We start from the raw sequence: 22,192 nt of genomic DNA on the forward strand, positions 1-22,192 counted from the left end.
TTTCTCTAAAAATGATATACAAATGGCCAATAATCACATGAAAAGATGCTCAATATCATTAGTCATTAGGGAAATGCAAATCAAAACCAAAATAAAGGGGGTAGGGTTATAGCTCATTGGTAGAATGCATGCTCAGCATGCACAACATCCTGGGTTCAATTCCCAGTACCTCCATGAAAAACAAAATTGAAAAAAATTTTAAAATTAAAAGATTTCTAGCAAAAAAAACACAATAACATTTTACATCCATCAGAATGGCTATAATCAAAAAGACAGACAATAACAAGTATTAGCCAGTATATGGAGAAACTCATAATTGCTGGTGGGAGTGTAAAATGGTAGTTGCTTTGGGATAAATTTTGGTAGTCTCTTAAAAAATTAAACAAAGTTACCATATGACCCAAAATTTTACTCATAAGTGAGAAACAAAAACATTTGTCCACACAAAAACTTGTACATAAATGCTCATAGTATTATTATTCATAATAGCCAAAAAGTGTAATCAATCCAAATGACCATCAACTAGTGAATGAATAAACAAAATGTGGTAAATCCACACAGTGGAATACTATTCAGCAATTAAAAGGAACCAACTAATGATACATTCTACATCATGGATGAACCTCAAAAACATTATTTTAAGTGAAATAAGCCAGACACAAGAGACTACATATTGTATGATTCCAGTTATATGAAATGTCTAGAATCCATAGAGATAGACAGTAAACTAGTGGTTGCTTGGGCCTGGGGATGAGAACCAGGACTGACTGTAAGTAGATATGAGGGATCTTTTTGTGGTGATAGAAATGTTCTAAAATTGGATTGTGGTGATGGTTGCATATTTTTTAGATTTACTAAAAGTCATTTAATTGTACACTTAAAACACGTTAATATATGGTATTTGAATTATTCTTCAAAAAAGCTGTTAAAAATATATAAAGGAGGTGGGAAAAACTCAAAAGTGGCTTAAAAAATCCTGTTACCCATGGTAAAGAATATTAACCAGTACAAACTGCTGAAATAAACCTTATAGTTAAGACAAACAAATTTTTGGTAAATCAGTACACCTGACACATTCAGCAAATGGTCATTTGGTGAATTGGCTTTTGGTGAATTACCTGTCATTAAATTGACCTGTTTTCTACCTCATAGGGTTACTGGGAGGATTAAATGAGCTAATAAAGAGAATGACACATGGCAAGTGCCCAATGGTAGCTAATCTTATAATTAAATTCTCTGGGCCTCAACTTTCCCATATTAGTAAAATAGGGATAATAACACTTAACTTCAGGGTTGCTGTGAGGACTGAATAAAATAATGCATGTAAGCAGCTAAGACAGAGTCTGACACAGCACGTGCTCAATAAGTGGAAGCAATTTATACTCGATCTTTTATTAACTTCTAATTATGAAAAATCTCAACCATATACAAAATATGAAAAAACTCCCATGTACCTATGACCCAGCTAAGTTTCAGCAATTAACACAAAGCCAATCTTATTTCCTCTACACCTTAGTCCCCACGAAACACGTCATTATTCTAGAAAAAAGACCATAGTATCATATTGTCTGTAAATATTTCTATACGTTGACTCCCTAAGTTCACTTAGCAGCAGCCTCTGCCATGTGCAGGACATAACAGAAGCAGTACATGAAAGACTGGTGGGGAAAGGGAAAATGTCTCATTGTGTCCTCAATAGCCATTATAGGCTGGACCCTTAGGACTCTCAATTTTCTCTTCCCTAGGAGACCAACCATGGGTTCTGGACAAAGGCAACGCTCAACAGTCTTTCTAATCTTATTCTTCAGTAACTAGGTTCTCAAATCACAAGGATAGCTCTGCTGCTTTCAGAATCTGCCCTACTCTTACACTCCCTTTCCCCCTATTTACCAGCCAGGTAGACCTACTACACTCACCCTTGGGATCTAAAGATAGTCTTTTCCTATAAAAATGCTATTAAGGTATCCTTGTTGCTTGTGTTCATACACTGTTCAGACTCTGTATTTGGATCTTGACTGCTCCTGTCTGGTGTTCTGAGTGTCCAGATGGTAACTTTTACTATCTTCCTCTGCTCCCTACATGTTTCAGGGTTTCTGGTGACCTAGTTAACTTCTGGCCATACCCACAACCATCATCATCATCACTACCACCATCATCATCTTTCACCTCCATCATTGTATTTATAAGAGCTACCATCTTTGAAGCATTTACTATGTGCCAGGACCTGTGATAAGCACTTTACATACATGACCTCATTTAGTCCTCCAACAACCCTAAGGTAAGTTTTATTTATAGAATAGACAAAATGAGGACAGTGAGGGTCAGATTAACTTCTCAAGGTCACCCAGTGAATATGTGTCATACCTGAGATTCAAACTCGGGGCTGCCTGATTATTCCTAACCCCATGCTTTCTGTCATGAAGAACTTTCATTTTATTCTTTTAGAAAATTGTTAAAAATTATTTTAAGAAAGTAATATATGCTCATTGTACAAAATTCAAATGCTACTAAAGTGCAAATTTCCTCTCCTGCCTCCCTTATCCTACTTTCCAAAGATAACTACTGTGACAGGTTTGGTGTGACAAGTATAAAATATGTAACAAATATATTTATTTGTGTGGATGTGTATAAATATCTCTGGAAGGAAATCACTGACATGGGGTGGGGAACTGGGAAACAGGGATGGGTGGGAGCAAAATTTTTCACTATGTATTCTTTCACACTTTTTGAATTTTAAATTGTATAAATTAAATTTTAAACCTCTTCAAAAAAGTTAAATTAAAAATAAAGGAAAATCTTTATGTCACTTTTCTATATACACACACGTGCATATGTGTCTTTTTAAAAAACTAAAGTGAACTATTTTTATATATTATCTTGTAACCTGATATGTTCACTTAAAATATATTTTGGAAATCTTTCATGTCAATAGATACTAAACTCATTCTTTTTAAGTTACATGGTACCCTATTTCATAGAGTACCATAATTTATTTGTCCAACCCTTACTGATCAATGTTTCCAATTGCTTATTATGATACAGCGAACACTGAACATTTCTCATTACACACTTGTGCAAATATTTCTGCAAAACAAATACCTAAAAATCTAACTGCAAAAAGTATATGAAAAACTAAAGCTCTTAACCAGTGTGCTTCCTACCTCCTATTCCTGCCAACAGTTTTAATCCGTTGACTTGCTGAAATTTCTACAACTATACAATATTTTTTCTCAGGATTGCCAATTAGTTCCAGACCTCTCCCCAATCCACCCCCATAATTACATAGTTCTCTGTACTAAGCAATGATATCTGATAATACCTGGGTATTTCCCCAAGTACAGTCCCTCCCCAACCCATGCCCCAACCCCAGGTCCCAATTCCATGCCTTATCTTAGTGACATACTGCCACCAACAATCCCAGTATCTCTTCTCCCCACCTCACCTGCCATTGGACATCAACAGGGCCAGCGGGCCCTCATTCCCATCAAGGTCCAAGTCTGGAGAGTCATCATCTGAGTCATTCAAGCAGGTACCAGTGATGTTGAACTGCAGAAGGAGGAGGCTCAGTTGTCAACTGTCTGGGACTCCCAAGTGAATCAGGATGGCCAGTTCCCTCCGGTTTCACTGGCTGAGTTTACTGTTAAAACCACCTGAACCAAGGCCTTCTGCTACGCTGTCCCCCACCCCCAACCCAAACGATCGCAGGAGCAGGAGGTTGAGAATGTAAGACTGGCTCAGAGGATATCTATCAATCTTATAAAACATGTTTCCTTAAAAGAAGGGGAAGCATGTTCACATGCCCATGGAGGGCACCACAGTCTTGAAGCAAGGTAGAGCCCTGGAGGAGGGCTTTTTTCAAAAACCTGTTCAAGACTCCAACCTGACACTCATATACCATGTTCTCAAATGTAATTCCCATGCCAGCATTTCAATATTCAGCTCATGTTTTCTGAGAAGAGCTCCTGACCATCACCCCTACCCAGAAAGAATCATCCCCTCCCGTGTCTCGGGGTCCCCCACACACCCTTGATTGTGGCATCCACAACACTTCATTGCATTCATTTGTTTTTATGCCTATCTTTCTCACTAGCCTGTCAGCCTCTTGAAGGTTATGTCCACAGCACCTATCACAGTGCCCAGCATAGACAAGGTCTCAATAAATGCCTATTAAATGAGTGGGACTGGTAGCCAAACACCAGGGGCCCTAAGGGAGGTGGGAAGACAAGATAGCCTGTCTTTTTGATACCCTGCTCTTCCAAGGGACCCAAAAGGGTTGGGCTGAACCCATGGGCCAGCACCCACCTTTGCTTTCTGGGAAGAGCCTGTCTTCAGTGCCTGATGATTGTATGTATCCATGAGATTATAGCTCAATTGGCCAGCAGGCCCCAAGGCTGAACTCTCCTTGCCCTTTCGCTCTGCCTTCTTGAAGAGTTCCTTGGGCTTCAGGCCTTTCTTCTTTGAACCACTTTTGGAGGGCAGTGACAGCCTGGACATGGATACTGAAGTGGAATGGGCTGGCCTGGTTAAAGGAATGGAGCCGGCTGGGAAGATCCTCTGCAGCCCAAAGATATTGCTCGTCTTCCCAACGTTCTGTTGGAAGATATCCTACAAGAGTGTTAGTACACGATGGGGTTAGAGCTTACTCAAGAGTTCTCTCTACACTAAGAGCAGAGGTCTATTCATGGCACTGGTGGTACTGCCATGAAGGGGCTTACAGATGCTCCACAGATGCACACCCTAGTTTTTGCACAATAAGTCATCAGGAATTTACTGGGTGGCATTTCTTTACCCAGCCATTGACGAGTAAGGAGAAGACGAGCGGAGGAAAAGCCCAGCGCCACTGTCAAAACTGAAGAGAAAAGACGCCAAGAACAGCTGACATGAGACAGAAAATAACTGAGTACTAAACTGTGTGGTTCCAACTCTAAGAACAGCAGGATTTTAGAGAAGGAGAAAGGTTCTAGTCCCAATTCTGCTACTAGCTAGCTCTGTGACCAAGGGTCAGTGATCTAATAACTCTGGGGCTCTGTTGGCTCAGCTGTAAAATTAAAGGATTAGACTGGAAAGATGGTTTTCAAAGATGCTCTGTGGCTCCTCTGAGCTTCTTGGGAGGAGCCCTGGGGACTGGAAGTAGGTGGAAGGCAAACAAGAGAAACAAGTGATGCTCTAAGCCTCCCACCTTCATCTTATTCATAGCAGTTAGGCTTTGATTGGTTGTACATATTGAGCTTCTATGTAAGATCTCATTTGAAAAAAAGGAATTCATTGCTTCAAAACATTTGAAAGCCAATGGAACAGATATGATCCACCTCTAAGTCCTCTTCCAATCAGTCCAAAGTTCTGTGTATACAAAATTGGTTTAAGTGGGGAAGAGTCAGAGAAAAGGTAGGCCTTTTAACTAAACCCTGAAGGATTCCAACAGATGGGAGTGGAGGAAAATGAGGTAGGAGGTGGGCAATGTAAGCTATGGTGTAGGCAGTGAAACATGCTGCAAACAGTGAGGCTAGAAGCCCAACTACCTAGTAGCTCACTCTGACCACCCTTCAGCATAGATTTAGTGCCTATATCCTGGGCACTAAATGTAACCTTACAGCTTCTGAGCTAAAGGAAAGTTGAAACTTCCCCAAGTTCAATTCTCCTCTGGTGCCTCTGCTACTTCACCAGCCCACACTGAGTTCTCTCTGCTGCAAAGTCTATTAATAACAATGGCTCACATTTATTGAGTACTTACTCTGCCAGGCACTGTGCGAGGGGCTCTATATACATTAGCTCTTAATCCTGACAAAACTGTGAAAAGGTGGTGTTATCCTCACTTTACACATAAGGATATGAGGCTCTGAAAGGCTTGCAAGTGACAGAGCAGGAAACAGAACCCACGTTTCTCTGAATCTCTTACCACTACACCTTACTGCCTCGTGGTATATGCCACCTGTTGAAACATGGCTTTGTAATCATCTTCAACCCGGGAGAACTGTTATTTTGTAGAATGCAGAGACTGAGTCAAAATATTAATAACAACAACTACTACTATGAACTCCACCACCCACAACCACCAAGATCCACCATCAGAATTTACTGAGGACCTACGTGTGCCAAGCACTATACTTCGTGTTCAACCTGTATTACCTTATTTAATCTTCTTAACAACCCCTGAGTAGTTATTAACTATCCCCACTTTAGAGATGAGGAAACTGAGGCTCAGACAGGTGAACTTTGCCCAGGGTCTTCTACTAGACGATGAATTCTCTGTGGGCAGGCACTGTATTATTTATGTATCCTAAGGACCTAGCCCAACGTGTGGCCCACTTGCGAGGCCCTTAATAAGTACATGAATGAATGAATAAATGAATCAATGAGAAGGGTCCTTGGGTAGAGTCTTCCCAACCTTCCCCCTAAGCTCTCATGCCAACTGCAAAAGCCTGACCTGCCATTTGAAACTTGAGCCCTTCCCAAATGCCTCCCCGGCTCCCATGCTTCTTACTTCCACCAGGCGGATCTCCCTAGCCAGATCTTTAATGAGCTGTACGGTCCGTACTGTCTCCGGGATCTCATCCTCGTGATCTGGCAGAGCCTGTCAAACAAAAGGCATGAGGAACAAATCCACATAAATGAATGTCTGATTTTCAACAAACTTACCAAGGCAATGCAATGGAGAAAGGATAGTCTCTTTAACAAATGGTACTGGACTGATTAGATATCCAAATGCAAAAAAAGAACTTCATTCCATATCTTGCACCAGATACACAGACAAACTCAAAATGGATCATAGGCCTAAATGTCAAATCTAAAACTCTAAACCCTTTAGATGGAAACAGATAAGAAAACCTTTATGACCTCGGGCTAGGCAAAGATTTCTTTGGACATAAAAAGCATGAATCATAAAAGAAAAAACTGATAAATTAGACTTATTAAAAAACAAAAACTTTTCTTGGAAAAACACTGTTAAGACAAACCACTAATTGGTAAGAAATATTTGCCAAACATGTATCTGATAAAGGATAGTGTCAAAAGAGTGTGAGGAACTTAGCTGTGGGCTTGAGCCACGCCCCTCAGAAAGTCAAGAACCTCAGGGAGTTGCCTAGGGACAACCCAGCCTCTCCACTTGTGACGAGAGAACTCAGTGCTGAACAGCTACAGGTCCACAGCTAGTTCGCTTACAGCTAGCTTAAGAGTAAACTATTGGTTGTCTCCCTTTTAATTTATTTGCAATCTTATTTACATGTTTATGCAGATAGACCTCTCAAGCTTTTCCTTTGTGATTTCTTCTACCAGTCTGGACTTCACTTCTGTATCCAGAGGACTGATAAAAGTTCCTCAGCATTTCCTCCTTGCTTTCAATGGTTTGATTCTTTTAACTCTTTTAATCTACCTGGAATTTATTCTGGTGGCTGAACAGGAGTGGGGCCAAGAATCCACATGACCTAGTTGGATAACCTTAAAAGCTCCTCCCAGCCCAGGGGCTCTGGAAAGGTGAAGAAGCAAGTGCATCTCATGGCAGTCATCTGCACCTCACAAAAAACTTCTTCCATGAGTGTGGGTTCCTCAGTTCTGTGTCCTACTCTCCCCCAGCTCCCTTCGGCCATGCTGTTTGGGGCCATCCCTTGGTTCCTGGGGCCATCCTGGTCTGGGACATGAGTGCTTAGGACCTACCCCTCTCCCTCCCTTTCGGTGTTCCTGGGACAGTCACTCTGAAGTTCACTTAATGGGGAGTCGTGTGGGGAAGCAGGGTCAAAGATGAAACCCAAGGTAGCCACAACTGAGGGGTGTGCAAAAATAGAATCAAAGGCTAAGGTCCAGGTGTAGGTGAGCCCAGGGAGCAAGAGAAGGCCCAAAACATGAAGTCCAAGGATGTCTGAGGGGAAGACTGGCAATAGGAAATGGGGAAATTGTGCAAATGGCGCTGGAAAGTCTCCTCAGGCTACTATATGCAGGGGAAGGAGTCTATAAAGAGTATTAGAGGCATAAAAGAATATATTGACATTTCTTCTCTCTTTGCACTTCTAAAAACTGGCTTTTTAAATAAATTCAACCTTTTGAGTAGGTATTTATTCACATAGTTCAAAAAATCAAACAATATAAAAAGATATATATTGAAAAGCCTCAATATATATCTGTCCCTGCCATCAGCACACCCAGCCCACCCCAACAGGTAACCACTTTTATTAGTTTCTTCTGCATCTCTCCAGATTGTGTCTTCAGGCAAATACTCAGCACACACAAATACACTTCTTGTTCTTCCCCTTTTTTACACATAAGGTAGCACACTATATACACAGTTCTACACCTTTATATGACAAATCCTGGAGATCTTTCCAAATCAGTACATAGAGAGCTCTCTTAATCTCTTTCATAACTGTTTAGCATTAAATTGGATAGATGGATATTGGTATATTCCTAAAAAGCCATTTCGGCGGTATGCATCAAGAGTCTTACATTTTTTCATATACTTTGATCTAGTGATTGCTCTTCTAGGAACTGATCCGGAAGAAACAATCAAGAGATGAGGGACAAAGACTGATGCAAAAAGATATTTACTGCATGATTTTCTATAACTACTCCCCAAATAAGTAAATTAAAAGGAAGTGACAATAAACAAGTATTTAGGTAACGATAGTACATATCTGCAAAAGAATATCATGTAACTATTTAATGTTTGTGAAGAACTTTGGTGACACAGGAAAATTAAGATAAGCCAACCAATTCAGATACAAAATTGTATGTACAGGGTGATAGCAATCATGTCTTAAAAATGCATAATTTAAAAAAAAAACAAGAGAAAATATACCCAAATGTTAACATTAATTCCCTCTGAGTGTTAAATTTACAGGCAAAGTTTTTCCTTTTTTAACACTCTTCTGTTTTTTTCAAACTCTCTACAGTAACCATGTATTACTTTTTATAATGAGAAAAAAAGTTAAAAAACATAATCCAAGGAGTCCTAGCCCAGTCCTCCACTCTAATCACAGGAGTCCATAAACCTCCCCCGTCTCTTCTACCTCCCCAAAGGATCTGCCCAAAGCCATTCCCTATGGGAAGTAGACCTCTAAAGTAGATAGATAAATAAGTATATTTACTTCTTTCCTTGTCCAGGCTCTAAAGGCCAAATTCAGGGCTTTGCCACCATGGACGAGGTAGGAAGCAGGGTGTCTCCTGTTTTCTCGCAAACCTAAAGGGGGAAAGAGGAAGGCAGTGTGTCAAAGAAGCCATGTAAGGAAGTGAAGGATTTGTTACTTTTTTCAAGCGACCAGAGAAAATGCTCAAGGTTCTGAGCACAACTCCAGATCTCAGTTCTTATAATAGTGTTCATTTCATGAGTACCTTGCATCTGACACCTACTATCTTGTTTAATCCTATACCCAACCCCGAAAGCCAGATTTCATTATCTTCGTTTTATCGTTCAGGAAACTGAGACTCAGTGAGGCAAAGAGACTTAACCAAGGGACACACGTGGTAAGTGCCAATGCCAAGACTGAAACCATGTCTGTATGAATCTGAGGACTGTGCTCCTTCTACACTACTCTGCCTTTTGGGTTTCAAAATGTGAACACTCATGGAGGACCATGATTACCACCTAGACAGATCTGAAGAACCATTAATGCCTTGTTCTGAGTTACTCCAGGAGGAGGTTATAACAAACAGCCAGATTTAGGCTCAATAAAGAATTTTCTTCTGAACTGAGCTGTTCAGAACAGATAATAAGTAGTTAGTCATCCAGCCTCTGAATGAACATGTAAGTGACAGTCTGCCTAGGTGGCAGAATAAGGGTTTGAGCTATTGTGTAAGAGACTCATTGGCCTCTGAAGCTCTTTGTTACTCTTGAGATACTGATTCCTCCCCGGCCAAGTCACCTTGAAGAATCTCAGGTCTGGGTAAGGGAGCCACTCTATTTGAGTAGATAAGGAAAGAGGAAACCCAGAAGGTTGGCTTCCACCTGTGTTGATACCCAAGAACCAACACAATGATGCCAGGATGGTCAGGACTCAGCCTTGTCCTCATGGGAAGCATATCCAAGGAACCCTGACACTATCCAGATTGAGTTTCTTGTTTTAATTGGCAGGAAATAGGAATAACTGCACTGTGATCCAATTTTCTCAGCCATCTTTGCTAAATAAAAAAGTTAAAATCCAGGCTCTATCCTCCTACATCATGCTTAGTTAAAAAAAAGCCAATTTCAAAAGATCACATACTGTATGGTTCCATTTTTATAGCATTCTTGAAATGACAAAATTATAGAGATGGAAAACAGATCAGTGGTTTCCTGAAGTTATGGATAGTGTAGGGGGGGAAAAGTGGGTGAGACTACAGAGGGGTGACACTACAGACATCTTTATGGTGATGGAATAGTACTGTATCTTGATGGAAGTGATGGTTATGTACACAGGGCAAAAGGGACAGTTGGTAAAGGGCTCTGTACCTCGAAAGATGTCCAGGATGTGCTTTCCCACATACCAACAGATCGTCTCAAAGTTGGGGAACTTAAAGAGGTCTGCTGTGCTCAACCGCTTCTCAATCTCATAGGCTCTGGAGGAAGTAGGCACAACAATGACAATGATAATAAGGATTCTGTTTCCTGAGCACCTACTACGTATCAGGTATTGTTCTGGATGCTTTGTATTCATTATCTCTACTCCTCACAACTATCCTGTAAGACCCTACTTTATGCGTTAGGAAATTTGAGCTCAAAGGTTATGCAACTTGACCAAATTCACATAACTACTAAGTGAGGAAGAGGTATTGATCCTCTGGCTGTATATCATACAGAACTAGTACCCATTCCTTTCTGATCATCTCGCCTCCTTCTATGCTGCACTCCTTACTACAGGGGAGAACTCAAGGACTCTAGCAGATGGGAACGGCCAACTCGGGATCAGCACAGCTTCAGGACTCACTTGAGCTGCATTTCAATGTTAAGGCTGTGTAAGAAGTTCCCTCCAAAGGCAAGGCAGTCCACGGGGGTCAGCACAGCATGGATCCATCCTGCAGTGTAACAAGGCAAAATCATAGCTGGCAGAGGGCCTTTCTTTCTTTGGGCATCTCCACTGCCCACTCATGTCAAACATAACTCCTTAGAGCAGTCAGCCTGGTAGTAACTCAGAACATCCTAGGTTCCTCCACTCTCCCAACATCCATTCTGGCCAAGTCTGCCATTATTATAACCATGAACTGGACCAACCTATGGGGTTAATAGACTCCTTCTCCTTCTACTTCGCTCCTCTCCACATCAAAATCTCTTTGCCTTCCCCATCCTCATTCTTATCTCTAAGAAGGGCATGACCTCCTTGCCATGACTACCCCTTCTAACTCTGCCTTAGGTAAAGCAGAACTTTTGTGTTAGACAAACCTGGGTTCCAATTCTATCATTTTCTAGCTAAATACATACTTCACAGGTTGGTTGTAAAGCATGTACCTAGTTGAACCTCAGTTATTTTCCCTGCCCTTGACCCTACACTGCCTTCTGGGTTCTTCTGATTTTTCTTCTTAAATCTCTCTCATATTCGTCTCCCCTTCTTCACCCATCCATCCTACCAATGGCTTGGTTCAGACCCCTCATTATCGCTCACCTAGGCTACTTGCTACAGCCTCTGAACTGATTCCTCTTTACCAGTGGTTCTCAAGATGTGATCCAGGGAAGTTTGGGGCTCCCTGAGACTCTTTCAAAGTATGCGAAGTTTAAATTACGTCCATGACAATGCTATGTTATTTGTCTTTTTTACCCATATTCTCTCACAGGTCTACACTGGAGTTTTTCAAAGGATACATGATATAATATCACAACATGCAGAAGCAGATTTGAGGACTTAGTCATTTTCTATTAATCCAAACATTACAAGGATTTGCAGAAATGTAAACGTCACTCTTTTCACTAACTTTTTTTTTCGTTTGAAAATAGTTACTTTTCATAAAAATTGTTACTTATGTTAACATGTAATGGGTTCATTCCTGTTATTTCTCAATAAACTAATAAATATTTTTAAATTGTTTTGATTTATAATATGGTAAATAATGATAAATATAAACCACATAAATAAAAGCTCTTCTGGGTCCTCAATAACATTTAAGAATATAAAGAGGTCCTGAGTCCAAAGTGTTTGCAAACACCACTCTACACCAATCTTGACCTCTGAAGTCTGTCCTCCACATCCTAACCCTAACTGATATATCTGAAAAACAAATCTGCCCATGTCATCCCCTACTCGAAACTTCAATGAAGTGTACATCCACAAGAGAATACATTTCTGTATACTCATACAATGGAATACTAGAAAGCAAGTCAAATAAATGGATAATAGCTACATGCATCAACATGGATCTCACAATCATCAGGTTCACAGAAAAAAGTTGAGAAAATACATCTAATACAATTCCATTTATGTAACATTCAAAAACATGTAAAACAATACTATATACTGCTTAGTAAGGCATATCTATGTAATAAAGGGATAAATGCATGAGACTAATGTCATCAACTTCAGGACAACAGCTAGCTCTGAGGGAAGAATGGGAATGAAATTAAGGAGAGGTATACTGAAGGCTTCAATTATATTTGTAATATACTTTAGTTGAATTAGGAACATACAAGTGTTCATTATTTTATTCTTTGCATCATTTGCTACATCTGAAATATTTCATAAATTACATAAACACACAAATAAACCTTCAATGGTTTCCAGTGAGTTCAGCCTGCTAACCTTTTCGGCTTCATTTGTTCCCAGCCACTTGATCTTTAGGCTTCAGTATCCATAAACTGTTTCACCTGCCTTTGCTTTGCTTATGCCTTTCCCCATATCTGAGGGGGTCTTTCCTGCCTCCTTTCCTTGGTCAGTCCCTACTTACCCTTGAGGTGTCACTCTTCCGAGAAGATTTTCACAAACCTCTGGCTAGAATAAATGCTCTTCTCTACTTTGGCTATTAGAGCATTATACTGAAAAGGCCTATTGATTTTTTAACTCTAGCACCTAACCCAATCCTGAGGCAAACAAGAGACACAAAATGCTTTCAGAACTAAGTAGATTGCACTCACTTTGTGGGAATTTCTACCAAGTTGTAAATCAATCCAACTCAAATCTCTGGCAGGCACATTCAATTCACCAGTTACCAAGTACCCAGTGTAGAAAAGACATTATATGAGACCCAGCAAAGAAATAAAAAATGGGTGAATAAATACCTGGGAATAGAAACCTATAAAAGAAAAAAGCAGATGCATATGGGAAGAGAGGGTAGGGGAAAAACTTGCCTCATCATATATTAAACATTCTATAAAAGCAATGTAATCAATTCAATATGATATCGATATATGCATAGACAAACAGATCTGAGCAACAGAAAAGAAAATCCAGAATTATACAATATAATGTTAGACAAAGATGTTAGAATTATATGACATGAATTTTAAAGGAATCATAAAAATGCTTCAATGAACAATTACAAACATGCTTCGAACAAAAAAAGGAATAGAAAGAAAAGCTATAAATAGAAACAAATGGAAATTTTAGAACTGAAAACTACTACATCTGAAATAAATAATGAAACAACAGACTCAACAGAAGAATGGAGACAATGGAGAAAAGAATCAGAGAATCGGAAAGCAGAACAATAGAAAGCACCCAAAATGAGCAAGAGAGAGGAAACAGACTGAGAGAAAAATAAACTCAGGAACCTGTGGGACTACAGTAAAATATGTTACATTTATATAATCAGAGACCCAGAAGAAAAGTTAGTGTAGGGGTGAAAAAGTAGTTGAAGAAATAATAGCTAAAAATTTCATAAATATGGCAAAAGACATAAACCTACACGTTCAAGAAGCTCAGTGAACACACACAGTATAAAACCCAAAGAAACCCACACCAACACATTATAGTCAAATTGCCGAAAAACTAAACAACAACATCAACAAAAAACATTGAACGTAGCCAGAAATGACACATACACGGAAAAAACTATTTGAAGGATAGCCAAAATCTCAACAGAAACCATGGAGACCAGAAGGAAGCAGCACAACATTCTTCAAGTGCTGAAAGAAAATATCAACCCAGAATTCAATATTCAGCAAAAATATCCTTCAGGAGTGAAAGGGAAATTATGACATTTACAGGTGAGAGAAAACTAAGAGAATCTGTTGCCAGCTGACCTACCCTGAAACTCTAAACAGAGAGGAAATAAGAGAAGGAATTTTGGAACACCAGGAAGGAAGAAAGAACAACAAAAGAGTAAAAATACAGGTAAATACAATAGGCTTTCCTTCTCTTGGGTATTCTAACTTATGTTTGACAGTTGAAACAAAAATTAAAACAACTATGTGATGTGGATCTCAGTGTATGCAGAGGAAATATTTAAGACAAATATATTATAAATGGTAAGGGCAAAGAGGCATGAACAAAGGTTAAGGTTTCAACCCTTTCCTCAAACTGGTAAAATGTCAATTAAAATGTCAATACCAGTAGACTGTGGTAAGATATATATATATAAATAAAACTAGAGCAAACACTAAAAAAACTATGTAAAACCTGAAGCTAAAAATTCATATGGAAATTCAAGGGGCCCATAATAGCCATAATAATCTTGAAGAAAAACAAAGTTAGAAAGCTGATGCTTCCTGATTTCAAAACTTACTACAAGTGTACAATAGTTGAGACAGTGTGATACTGTCATAAAGACAGCCCTATAGACTAATGGAATAGAATTCAAAGTTCAGAAATAAACCAATTCATCTGTGGTCAACTGATTTTTGACAAAAGCGTCAAGACAATTTTAATGGGGAAAGAATAGACTTTTCAAATGGTTCTGTGACAACTGGACATCCAAATGCAAAAGAATGAAACTGGACCCTTATATCACATCATATAAAAAATAACTTGAAATGAATGAAAGATATAAATATAAACACTAAAAGTAAAACTCTTAGAAGAAAACATAGGTGTTAATCTTCACAACCTTGAATTGGGCAATTAGATATGACACCAAAAGGACAAGCAAACAAAGGAAACAGTAGATAAACTGGACTTTTGTGCTTCATAAAACACCATCAAGAAAGCGAAAAGAGAACCCCCAGAATGAGAGAAAGCATTTGCAAATCATGTATCTAATAAAAGTCTAACCCAAAACACATAAGGAATTCTTACAACTCAACAATAAAAAGACGAAGTATCTAACTGAAGAATGGGCAAAAGTTTTGAATAGACATTTCTTCAAAAAAGGATATATAAACATCCAATAAGCACATGGAAAGATGGTCAACATCAATAGACATTAAAGAAACACATATTAAAATCTCAATGAAATACCACTTCACACTCAATAAGATGGCTATAATCATAAAGACAGACAAGAACAAGTGTTGGGGAGGATATGGAAAAACTGAGACCCTCATAAATCGCTGGTGGGAATGTAAAATGCGTCTGCTTTAGAAAAGAGGAATTTCAAAATTCCTCAAGAAGTTAAACACAGAGTTACCATATGACTCAGCAAATCCTCTCCTAGGTAGATACACCCAGAAGAACTGAAAACACATGTTAAACACAATAATTTGTACATGAATGTTTGCAGCAGCACTAATCATACTAGCCATAAAGTGAAAGTAGCCCAAATGCCTATAAAATGAATAGATAACAAAATGTAGTATAGCTATACAATGGAATATCATTCAGCCATTTAAAGAATGAAGTACTGATAAATGCTGTAAAATGGATGAACCTTGAAAATATTTGGCTGGGGGAAAGAAGCCAGACATAAAAGACCACATGTTGCATGATTCTATTTCCATGAAATATTCAGAACAGGTAAATTCCTATACAAAGAGTAAAAAAAATGGTTGACGGGGCTGGGGAGAAGAAGTAATGGGGAATGACTAATAGGTACAGGGTTTCTTTCTGAAGTGATGAAAACTTTGCGGTATTAGATAGTGTTGATGGTTGTACAACTTCATGAATATTTTTTTAAAAAACTGAAGTGCACCCTTTAATGTGGTAATTTTTATGGTATGTGCATTATATCTCACTTTTCTAAAAAGCACACTTAACTAAATGAAAATACAACATATGAAAATAATTAACACAGCGAAATCAGTACGGGGGGAAATTTATAGCACTAAATGCTTACATTAGAAACGAGGAAAAGTCTGAAATCAATCATCTAAACTCCTGTCTGAAGATTGGAAAAAGGAGACCAAAATAAACCCAAAGCAAGCATAAGAAAGGAAAAACAACGGTAAAAGCAGAAATCAATGAAATTGAAAACAGAAAGGCAACAGAGAAAATCAATGAAACAAAGAGTGGTTCTTTAAAAAGTTCAATAAAATTGACAAACCTCCATCAAGACTGACACAGAATAAAAGAGAAGGCACAAATAATTAATATCAGGAATGAAACAGAGGATATCACTAGAGACTTGGAAGATATCAAAAGAATAATAAGGGAATATTATGAACAACACTACACACATAAATTTGACAACTTAGATAAAATGGACCAATTGCTCTAAAAGCACAAACTTTCACAACTCATCCAATACGAAATAGATAATTTAAATAGCCTAATAAAGTTTAATGAAATTGAATGTTAATCAAAAACTTCCCCAAAAGGAAATCTCCAAGTCCAAGTGACTGCAGTAGAGAATTCCACCAAACACTTTGAGAAAAAATTAACAAAATTCTAAAATCAAGGAGTTAAGAAATTAGAAAATCAAGAAAAATCTAAATAAATGGAGAGACATATTGTGTTCTTGGAAGACTCAATATACTGTAGATTTCAACTTTCCCCAAATTGAGACGACTAGGGGGACTTTCAAAACACACACTCAGATCCCACCTCAGACCTACAAATTCGTAATTCTAGGGGTGAAGCCTAGGCATGCGTTGTTTCGGGGGGAAAAAAAACTACCCTCACCTGGGTCATTTTGATTTATAGCCTACAATGCTAGTCTCTCAGTCACTATCCTACAGTCATGGGGTTGAGAGTCTTGCTCTCTATCTGTCCACCAAGTTGACATCAGTCCAGTGCAAAAGAGTCCATCAAACACCTGCTGGACATCGCTACCTGCAGCCTCCCCAAGCAACCACGCTGCCTGCTGGCCAATCTGTGAATTTTCTTGAGGTCCAGTTCTGAGGCTTTAGACAATATGAGAAGGATATCCCACATAAACAGGTCAATACATTATGCAAAGGAGTTGGTTCTGATGCCACAAGCTCTCTTCCTCTTCCCACCCTCCTCAAACCCTCCCAGAGGGGCCCAGGGAAGACCTGTAGGAATGAAAAGTGTCTGTCCTTGCTTCACGGAACACTTGTAGCACTTGTCCACCTGGTCCCCAAAGAACATCTCATTCTGGTTAGAGGAGCTGCTCCAGCACTCAAAGAGAGTCAGGTTGGCATTTGTTGGGCGGATCAGGTAGAAGATCTTCTCACCCTGAAAAAAAAAAAGGTTGAAATGCCAAAAATATCAGGAGTTTCCAGAAAAGTTCTCTGGGTGTCTCCAAAAGAATATTCTCTCCCCCACACTCCGAGGTCATGTAGTATGTTAGAATTCTTTCCCAAACCCGTCCAAGAATCATTTTTATGCAGATCTGGAAAACTTCAAAAGTCCTTTTGCACTCTGCACTTTTAAGTTTCTATAAGATTGACAAAAACAATTTGGAAAGGGCACTTGAAACAAAATTGTCAACTTAAGACAAATGTATACCAAAGACTCCTATTTTAGATGCAATGCCAAATGAAAAATGGCCTCTACAGATGAGCAGATCAATACTACTAGCCCTAAGAGAATTTAAGGCCACATTACTAATGAGAAGAAAATTGAATTTGCCTTTAAATGCCATTTACAGAGAGTTCCTTCTCACACCTGCAATCAAAGCTAATAAAAGTTTAAAAGTTCAGTAATCGCCCAAGGACTTCTGGAAGATTATATGTTAGGTGATTATCTGTTGGAAGAACATTTTATTTCCTAATTACGTTTTGCATGGATAATCACCAGATAGATAATTTGGCAGAAAAGAAAAAAACACCCACTAGCACAAAAATATCCCGAACCCACAGCTTGATTAGCTTAACCAGTATTTCATGATAATGAATTTCAATGTAGAAAAGCAACAACACTAGAAATTATCTACTGTGCAACTGGAAAAATTTGAATCAGATCTATAGATTAGACAATAGTATTATGTCAGTATTTCCTGATTTTGATAAACTATATTGTGGTGATATAATACCCTTATTTTTAAGAAATACATAATGAATTATCGTGAGATAAAGGGACACTATGCATACTTCAATAAAAAAATAAGTAAATAAAAGGAACAATATGGCTGCAACTATTCTCAAATGTTTCAGAAAACATATATAAATAAAATTATTTTATTATGTTTGCCTCAGAGAAAGAGAGAATATAATAAAATGGTAACACATAGGGAATCTGAGTGAAGGGCACACAGGAATTCTTCCTATTGTTTTTGCAATTTTTCTATAAAAAGAATAATTATTTAAAAATTAAAAAGTTAAATTTAATATATACATAACACTTTCATTTACACACTCCAATTTCTTCATGATAAACCAATGAAAACAAATAGTTCAGGATTTGTAATCTTTCAGACAAGAGCTATCTCCAAGTTTTCTGCTCTTTCCTTGGCATTTCTGATAAGAAAACTAAATAGCATGAATAATGGTAGAAAACAATAAAACTTACTTAAGAAATTTGTTTTCCAGACCTCAAAAATCCTTTATAATCACTGACAATCAATATGCTAATTACAAAATTGTTAACAACCGCTAGAAAGGAAACTATAGGAAGGGTGACATTAAAAAAAAACCCTCATATACACTCTATCTTGATGGCGGTGGCAGTTATATGACTATTTATACAACTGTCAAAACTCATCAAACTATACACTTTAAATATAGCAATTTTATGGTATACAAGCTATACTTCAATAAACTTGGGGGGAGGAAGGAGAAGTTTCTCACATTACCAAGAATTTCTGCAGTAAGTATGGACATTTCCATACACAGCAGTAGAAGTACAAATTGGTTCAATTAAGGCAACAGTCAGAGAAAACCTTAGGTATCTGCATAATTTAAAAAAATGTTAAGCATCAAAATTGTAAAGTAGAGACAGTTTAGATGGTATATCCACTAAATACCCAACCCTGATAGAGAAGTTATGTGGAAATGTCACCCAAATAGAGTCTGGGAGGCAGGTAGGTCTTAGCAGCCTGTTTTATGCTGCTACCTGAAACAAACAGGGAAGCCCAAGGCCGGGCTGTCTCCAGAAGCCATATCCATTCCTACCTTGAGCACATGGTACCAGACCGAGGTGCCGCCAAAGTCAATGTGAAAGTCTGTATAGCTATCCCGCACACTCATGAGGCAGTACTTCTGCACGTTGGGCCTCTCAAAGATACACTCCTCTGGCCACAAGTTCTCCACCCATGAGAGCTTCCGAACAATCTTAGGTGTCTCCACAAGGTTAGAAAGCCTAACAAGGAAGGGGTGGAGAGCATATGTTGGCTGGTAGGGAACTGAAGGTTGAAGCCTGAATAAAATGCCCCCCCTATCCCAGTGAGAATCAGGTAAGACAGAGAAGTTCTCTCCACAGAATCTCCAAAGGCACACAAGATACTTATTTTTTTAAGTCTGGTCAGCATCTTCATTCCACTCAGCTCAGAAGTCCCAAGTCCCAACTCTACAGCCTTCCCCAAAGGTGACCATTTCCGCCACTAAATGCTCATACTCCCCACATCTGGGCCCACTCACTTGGCACTTGATGTATAACAGTACTGCACTGTCCCCATCTCATAGTGTCTTCTTTATGAGGAACAATTAGAGAAACCTCTCAGAGCTCAGTTCCAGGTAAAGACCTATCCTGGGAGTTAAACAGTGACCATGCCACAATCTAAACACCAGGAAAAGGTTTCAGAAAGTTGTCCTAGGTCTTGAAGGAGACAAAAATTAATTAAAATATCTACTGTATAATCTATCCAATGCTAGAAACTGTAGAGGAGAAATATGATTTGGTTGTTATGTCAACAGCCACCCTCGAAAGTATAAACCAGCTCCAAATCCCAAAGGAAGAAACCTCTAGGAGAACAGGAAAGGAAGACTAATATATATACTCAGTATATCACAAGTTCTAGGCTTTCTGTGAGGCTTTTTACTTACCCCTGCCCTTCCTACCTGGTATCAGAGAATTCCAAACTAATGACATTGAGGACTTTCTCCCTCTTCCCGCTATAATAATATTTCACAAAATCACCGAGCTTCATCTTGCAGTCGGCCTGGCGGGTCACATCAATCACATCAATCTCTTTGTCAGAACCTGGAATAAAGAGATGGGTTCCACAACAAGTGGCCTCAGGGACCGGGAAGACTCTCTTGTCCTCTAACCAGTCCCTAGAATGACCTTACACTTAAAACTTCTCTCCTCAGACACTGTATTTGTATGTGCACGTATGGGAGGCGGGGGGCAGGTATTCCTCACACTCTCCTTAGACTACATGCCAGGTCCAGATCTGCTAGGGCAACAGAACTGCCAGACACACAGTCTCACTCACAGAATAATTCACCTGCCCTGGGCCCTGCTTCCTCACTTCTCTTCCTTTCCCGCAAAACTCACACCCAGAACACAACTGGCACATGAGGGCAAAAGTCAAAGGCTTTCTCATCTTAATAGAGGACAGAGAGACCATTATAATCCCTGGAATTCCCCAAGTAAAAAATGGGGCTTGCCCTGGGGTTTTGTGGTCTATTCAGAGGAGATGGAAGAGAACACCAAGATTTTGGTTCTAGCTTTGTCTAAGGATGACACCGGGCAAGGTATTTCACCTCAGATTCCCAAAATGGCTAGAAAGGAAATGCAAAAGGTAGACTGGAGGGCAAGGGTCACAGGTTTTGATAGGGGTGAACAATGTTAAGAGGGTCTGTGGTGCTTACCAACATAGTGTTCCACATCCCTCACAGTGAATGATGGTGAGGGCAGCGTCATCCCCAATCCATCCTTCTTCAAGACTAGGATGGGTACACTGAAGCTATTCTCTTCCAGGAATTCCACGGTCAGCTGACTTCCAGTGGGCTTCAGAATCACTTCATCTGAGCTGTGGGCCAAATGAGAGAAAGCCTGAACCCTAGAGGCCCTGCTACTGAAGGCCTCACTGGGTGCCGCCACTCATCCAAGAGGTGGGGTCATCCTAAGGAGACCTAATGTGGGCTGGCAACTAATGAATGGCATAAACTTCACATGCTAGAGAAGAAATGACCTATTTAAGGCAAAAAGCCAGGTCACCAGCACAGATGGGAAGCTAAATCCAGGATATCCTGTCAATAAGGTGCTCTTCTCTAGATGAGAAAAGAAGAAATCAGTCAACAGCCTGCCCAGGAAGAAAAGACGTATCTGACAAGTTCAGCTGACTTACTCTAACCCAGAGCAGCAAACCCCATTTTAAACACTGGCAAATAAAGAGAAAAGACTGATTAAAAAAATAAAAACAATTTTTACTACCACTGTCTTGACATACATACTTCCTTAACTAGAAAACAAGAGTTTTTGGGTTTTTTTAAATCATGCTGGAGAAAAGATAGGCTATCTGACAAGTTGTATTGGGACAAACATCTGGAAAAAATATTAAGATCAATGTCTACCTCACTCTACATAATTCTAGATGGAACAAAGATTAAATTGGAAAAAATAAAGCCAAAGTTTAAAAAAATCATGGGAGAGACAAGGCCCAGCAACCATTAAAAATAGTATTAAGTAAATTTAACTACAGAAAAATTAAAATTTTCTACATGGAAAGCTATTATAAATCAGTAAGAAATAGGCAGTAATCCAACAGAAAAACTGTCAAACAACATAAGCAGGCAGTTAGTTAACAGAGAAAAATAAAGATGACTTATAAATGTACAAAAATAGACATGCTTCCTTCATAACTAAAGAAATGTAAGTGGAAAAGATGAAATCTCATTTTTTACCTTATCAGAAAGGCAAAAAAGTTTGGTAATAAACAGTTTCAGCCGTATTTAGGGAAACAGGCACCCTAATACATTGTCCAGTGGGAGTATGAGATAGGACAGCCACTTTAGAAACAATCTGGCAACATTTATAAACAATTTTAAAGCACATACTCTTTGACTTTTCACTTTTTTTGATAATTTCACTTTCAAGTAGTAAATCTACACATATGCAAAAACTTATGTATGAAGACTTTTTTTTCA

At 38.9% G+C, this 22,192-nt stretch overlaps 1 protein-coding gene across 4 annotated transcripts in view; it reads right to left on the reverse strand.

Moving 5' to 3' along the window:
* PHF8 (PHD finger protein 8) overlaps positions 1–22,192 on the reverse strand; it is an 85,452-nt gene that overhangs the window by 36,302 nt on the left and 26,958 nt on the right. For 3 of the 4 annotated variants that reach the window (XM_006218267.4, XM_015251183.3, XM_006218266.4), the window contains 10 exons: positions 20,915–21,075; positions 20,159–20,300; positions 19,274–19,460; positions 17,234–17,396; positions 10,890–10,977; positions 10,415–10,521; positions 9,075–9,166; positions 6,482–6,571; positions 4,303–4,605; positions 3,443–3,546 (listed from right to left, as the gene is read on the reverse strand). In XM_006218267.4, coding sequence (XP_006218329.1) covers positions 3,443–3,546; positions 4,303–4,605; positions 6,482–6,571; positions 9,075–9,166; positions 10,415–10,521; positions 10,890–10,977; positions 17,234–17,396; positions 19,274–19,460; positions 20,159–20,300; positions 20,915–21,075 — 1,437 coding nt within the window. The remainder of the gene's footprint in view (positions 1–3,442; positions 3,547–4,302; positions 4,606–6,481; positions 6,572–9,074; positions 9,167–10,414; positions 10,522–10,889; positions 10,978–17,233; positions 17,397–19,273; positions 19,461–20,158; positions 20,301–20,914; positions 21,076–22,192) is intronic. The other variant, XM_015251184.3, reaches the window with a different exon arrangement.

Source organism: Vicugna pacos, chromosome X (assembly GCF_048564905.1).
Source record: "Vicugna pacos chromosome X, VicPac4, whole genome shotgun sequence".
NCBI lineage: Eukaryota > Metazoa > Chordata > Mammalia > Artiodactyla > Camelidae > Vicugna > Vicugna pacos.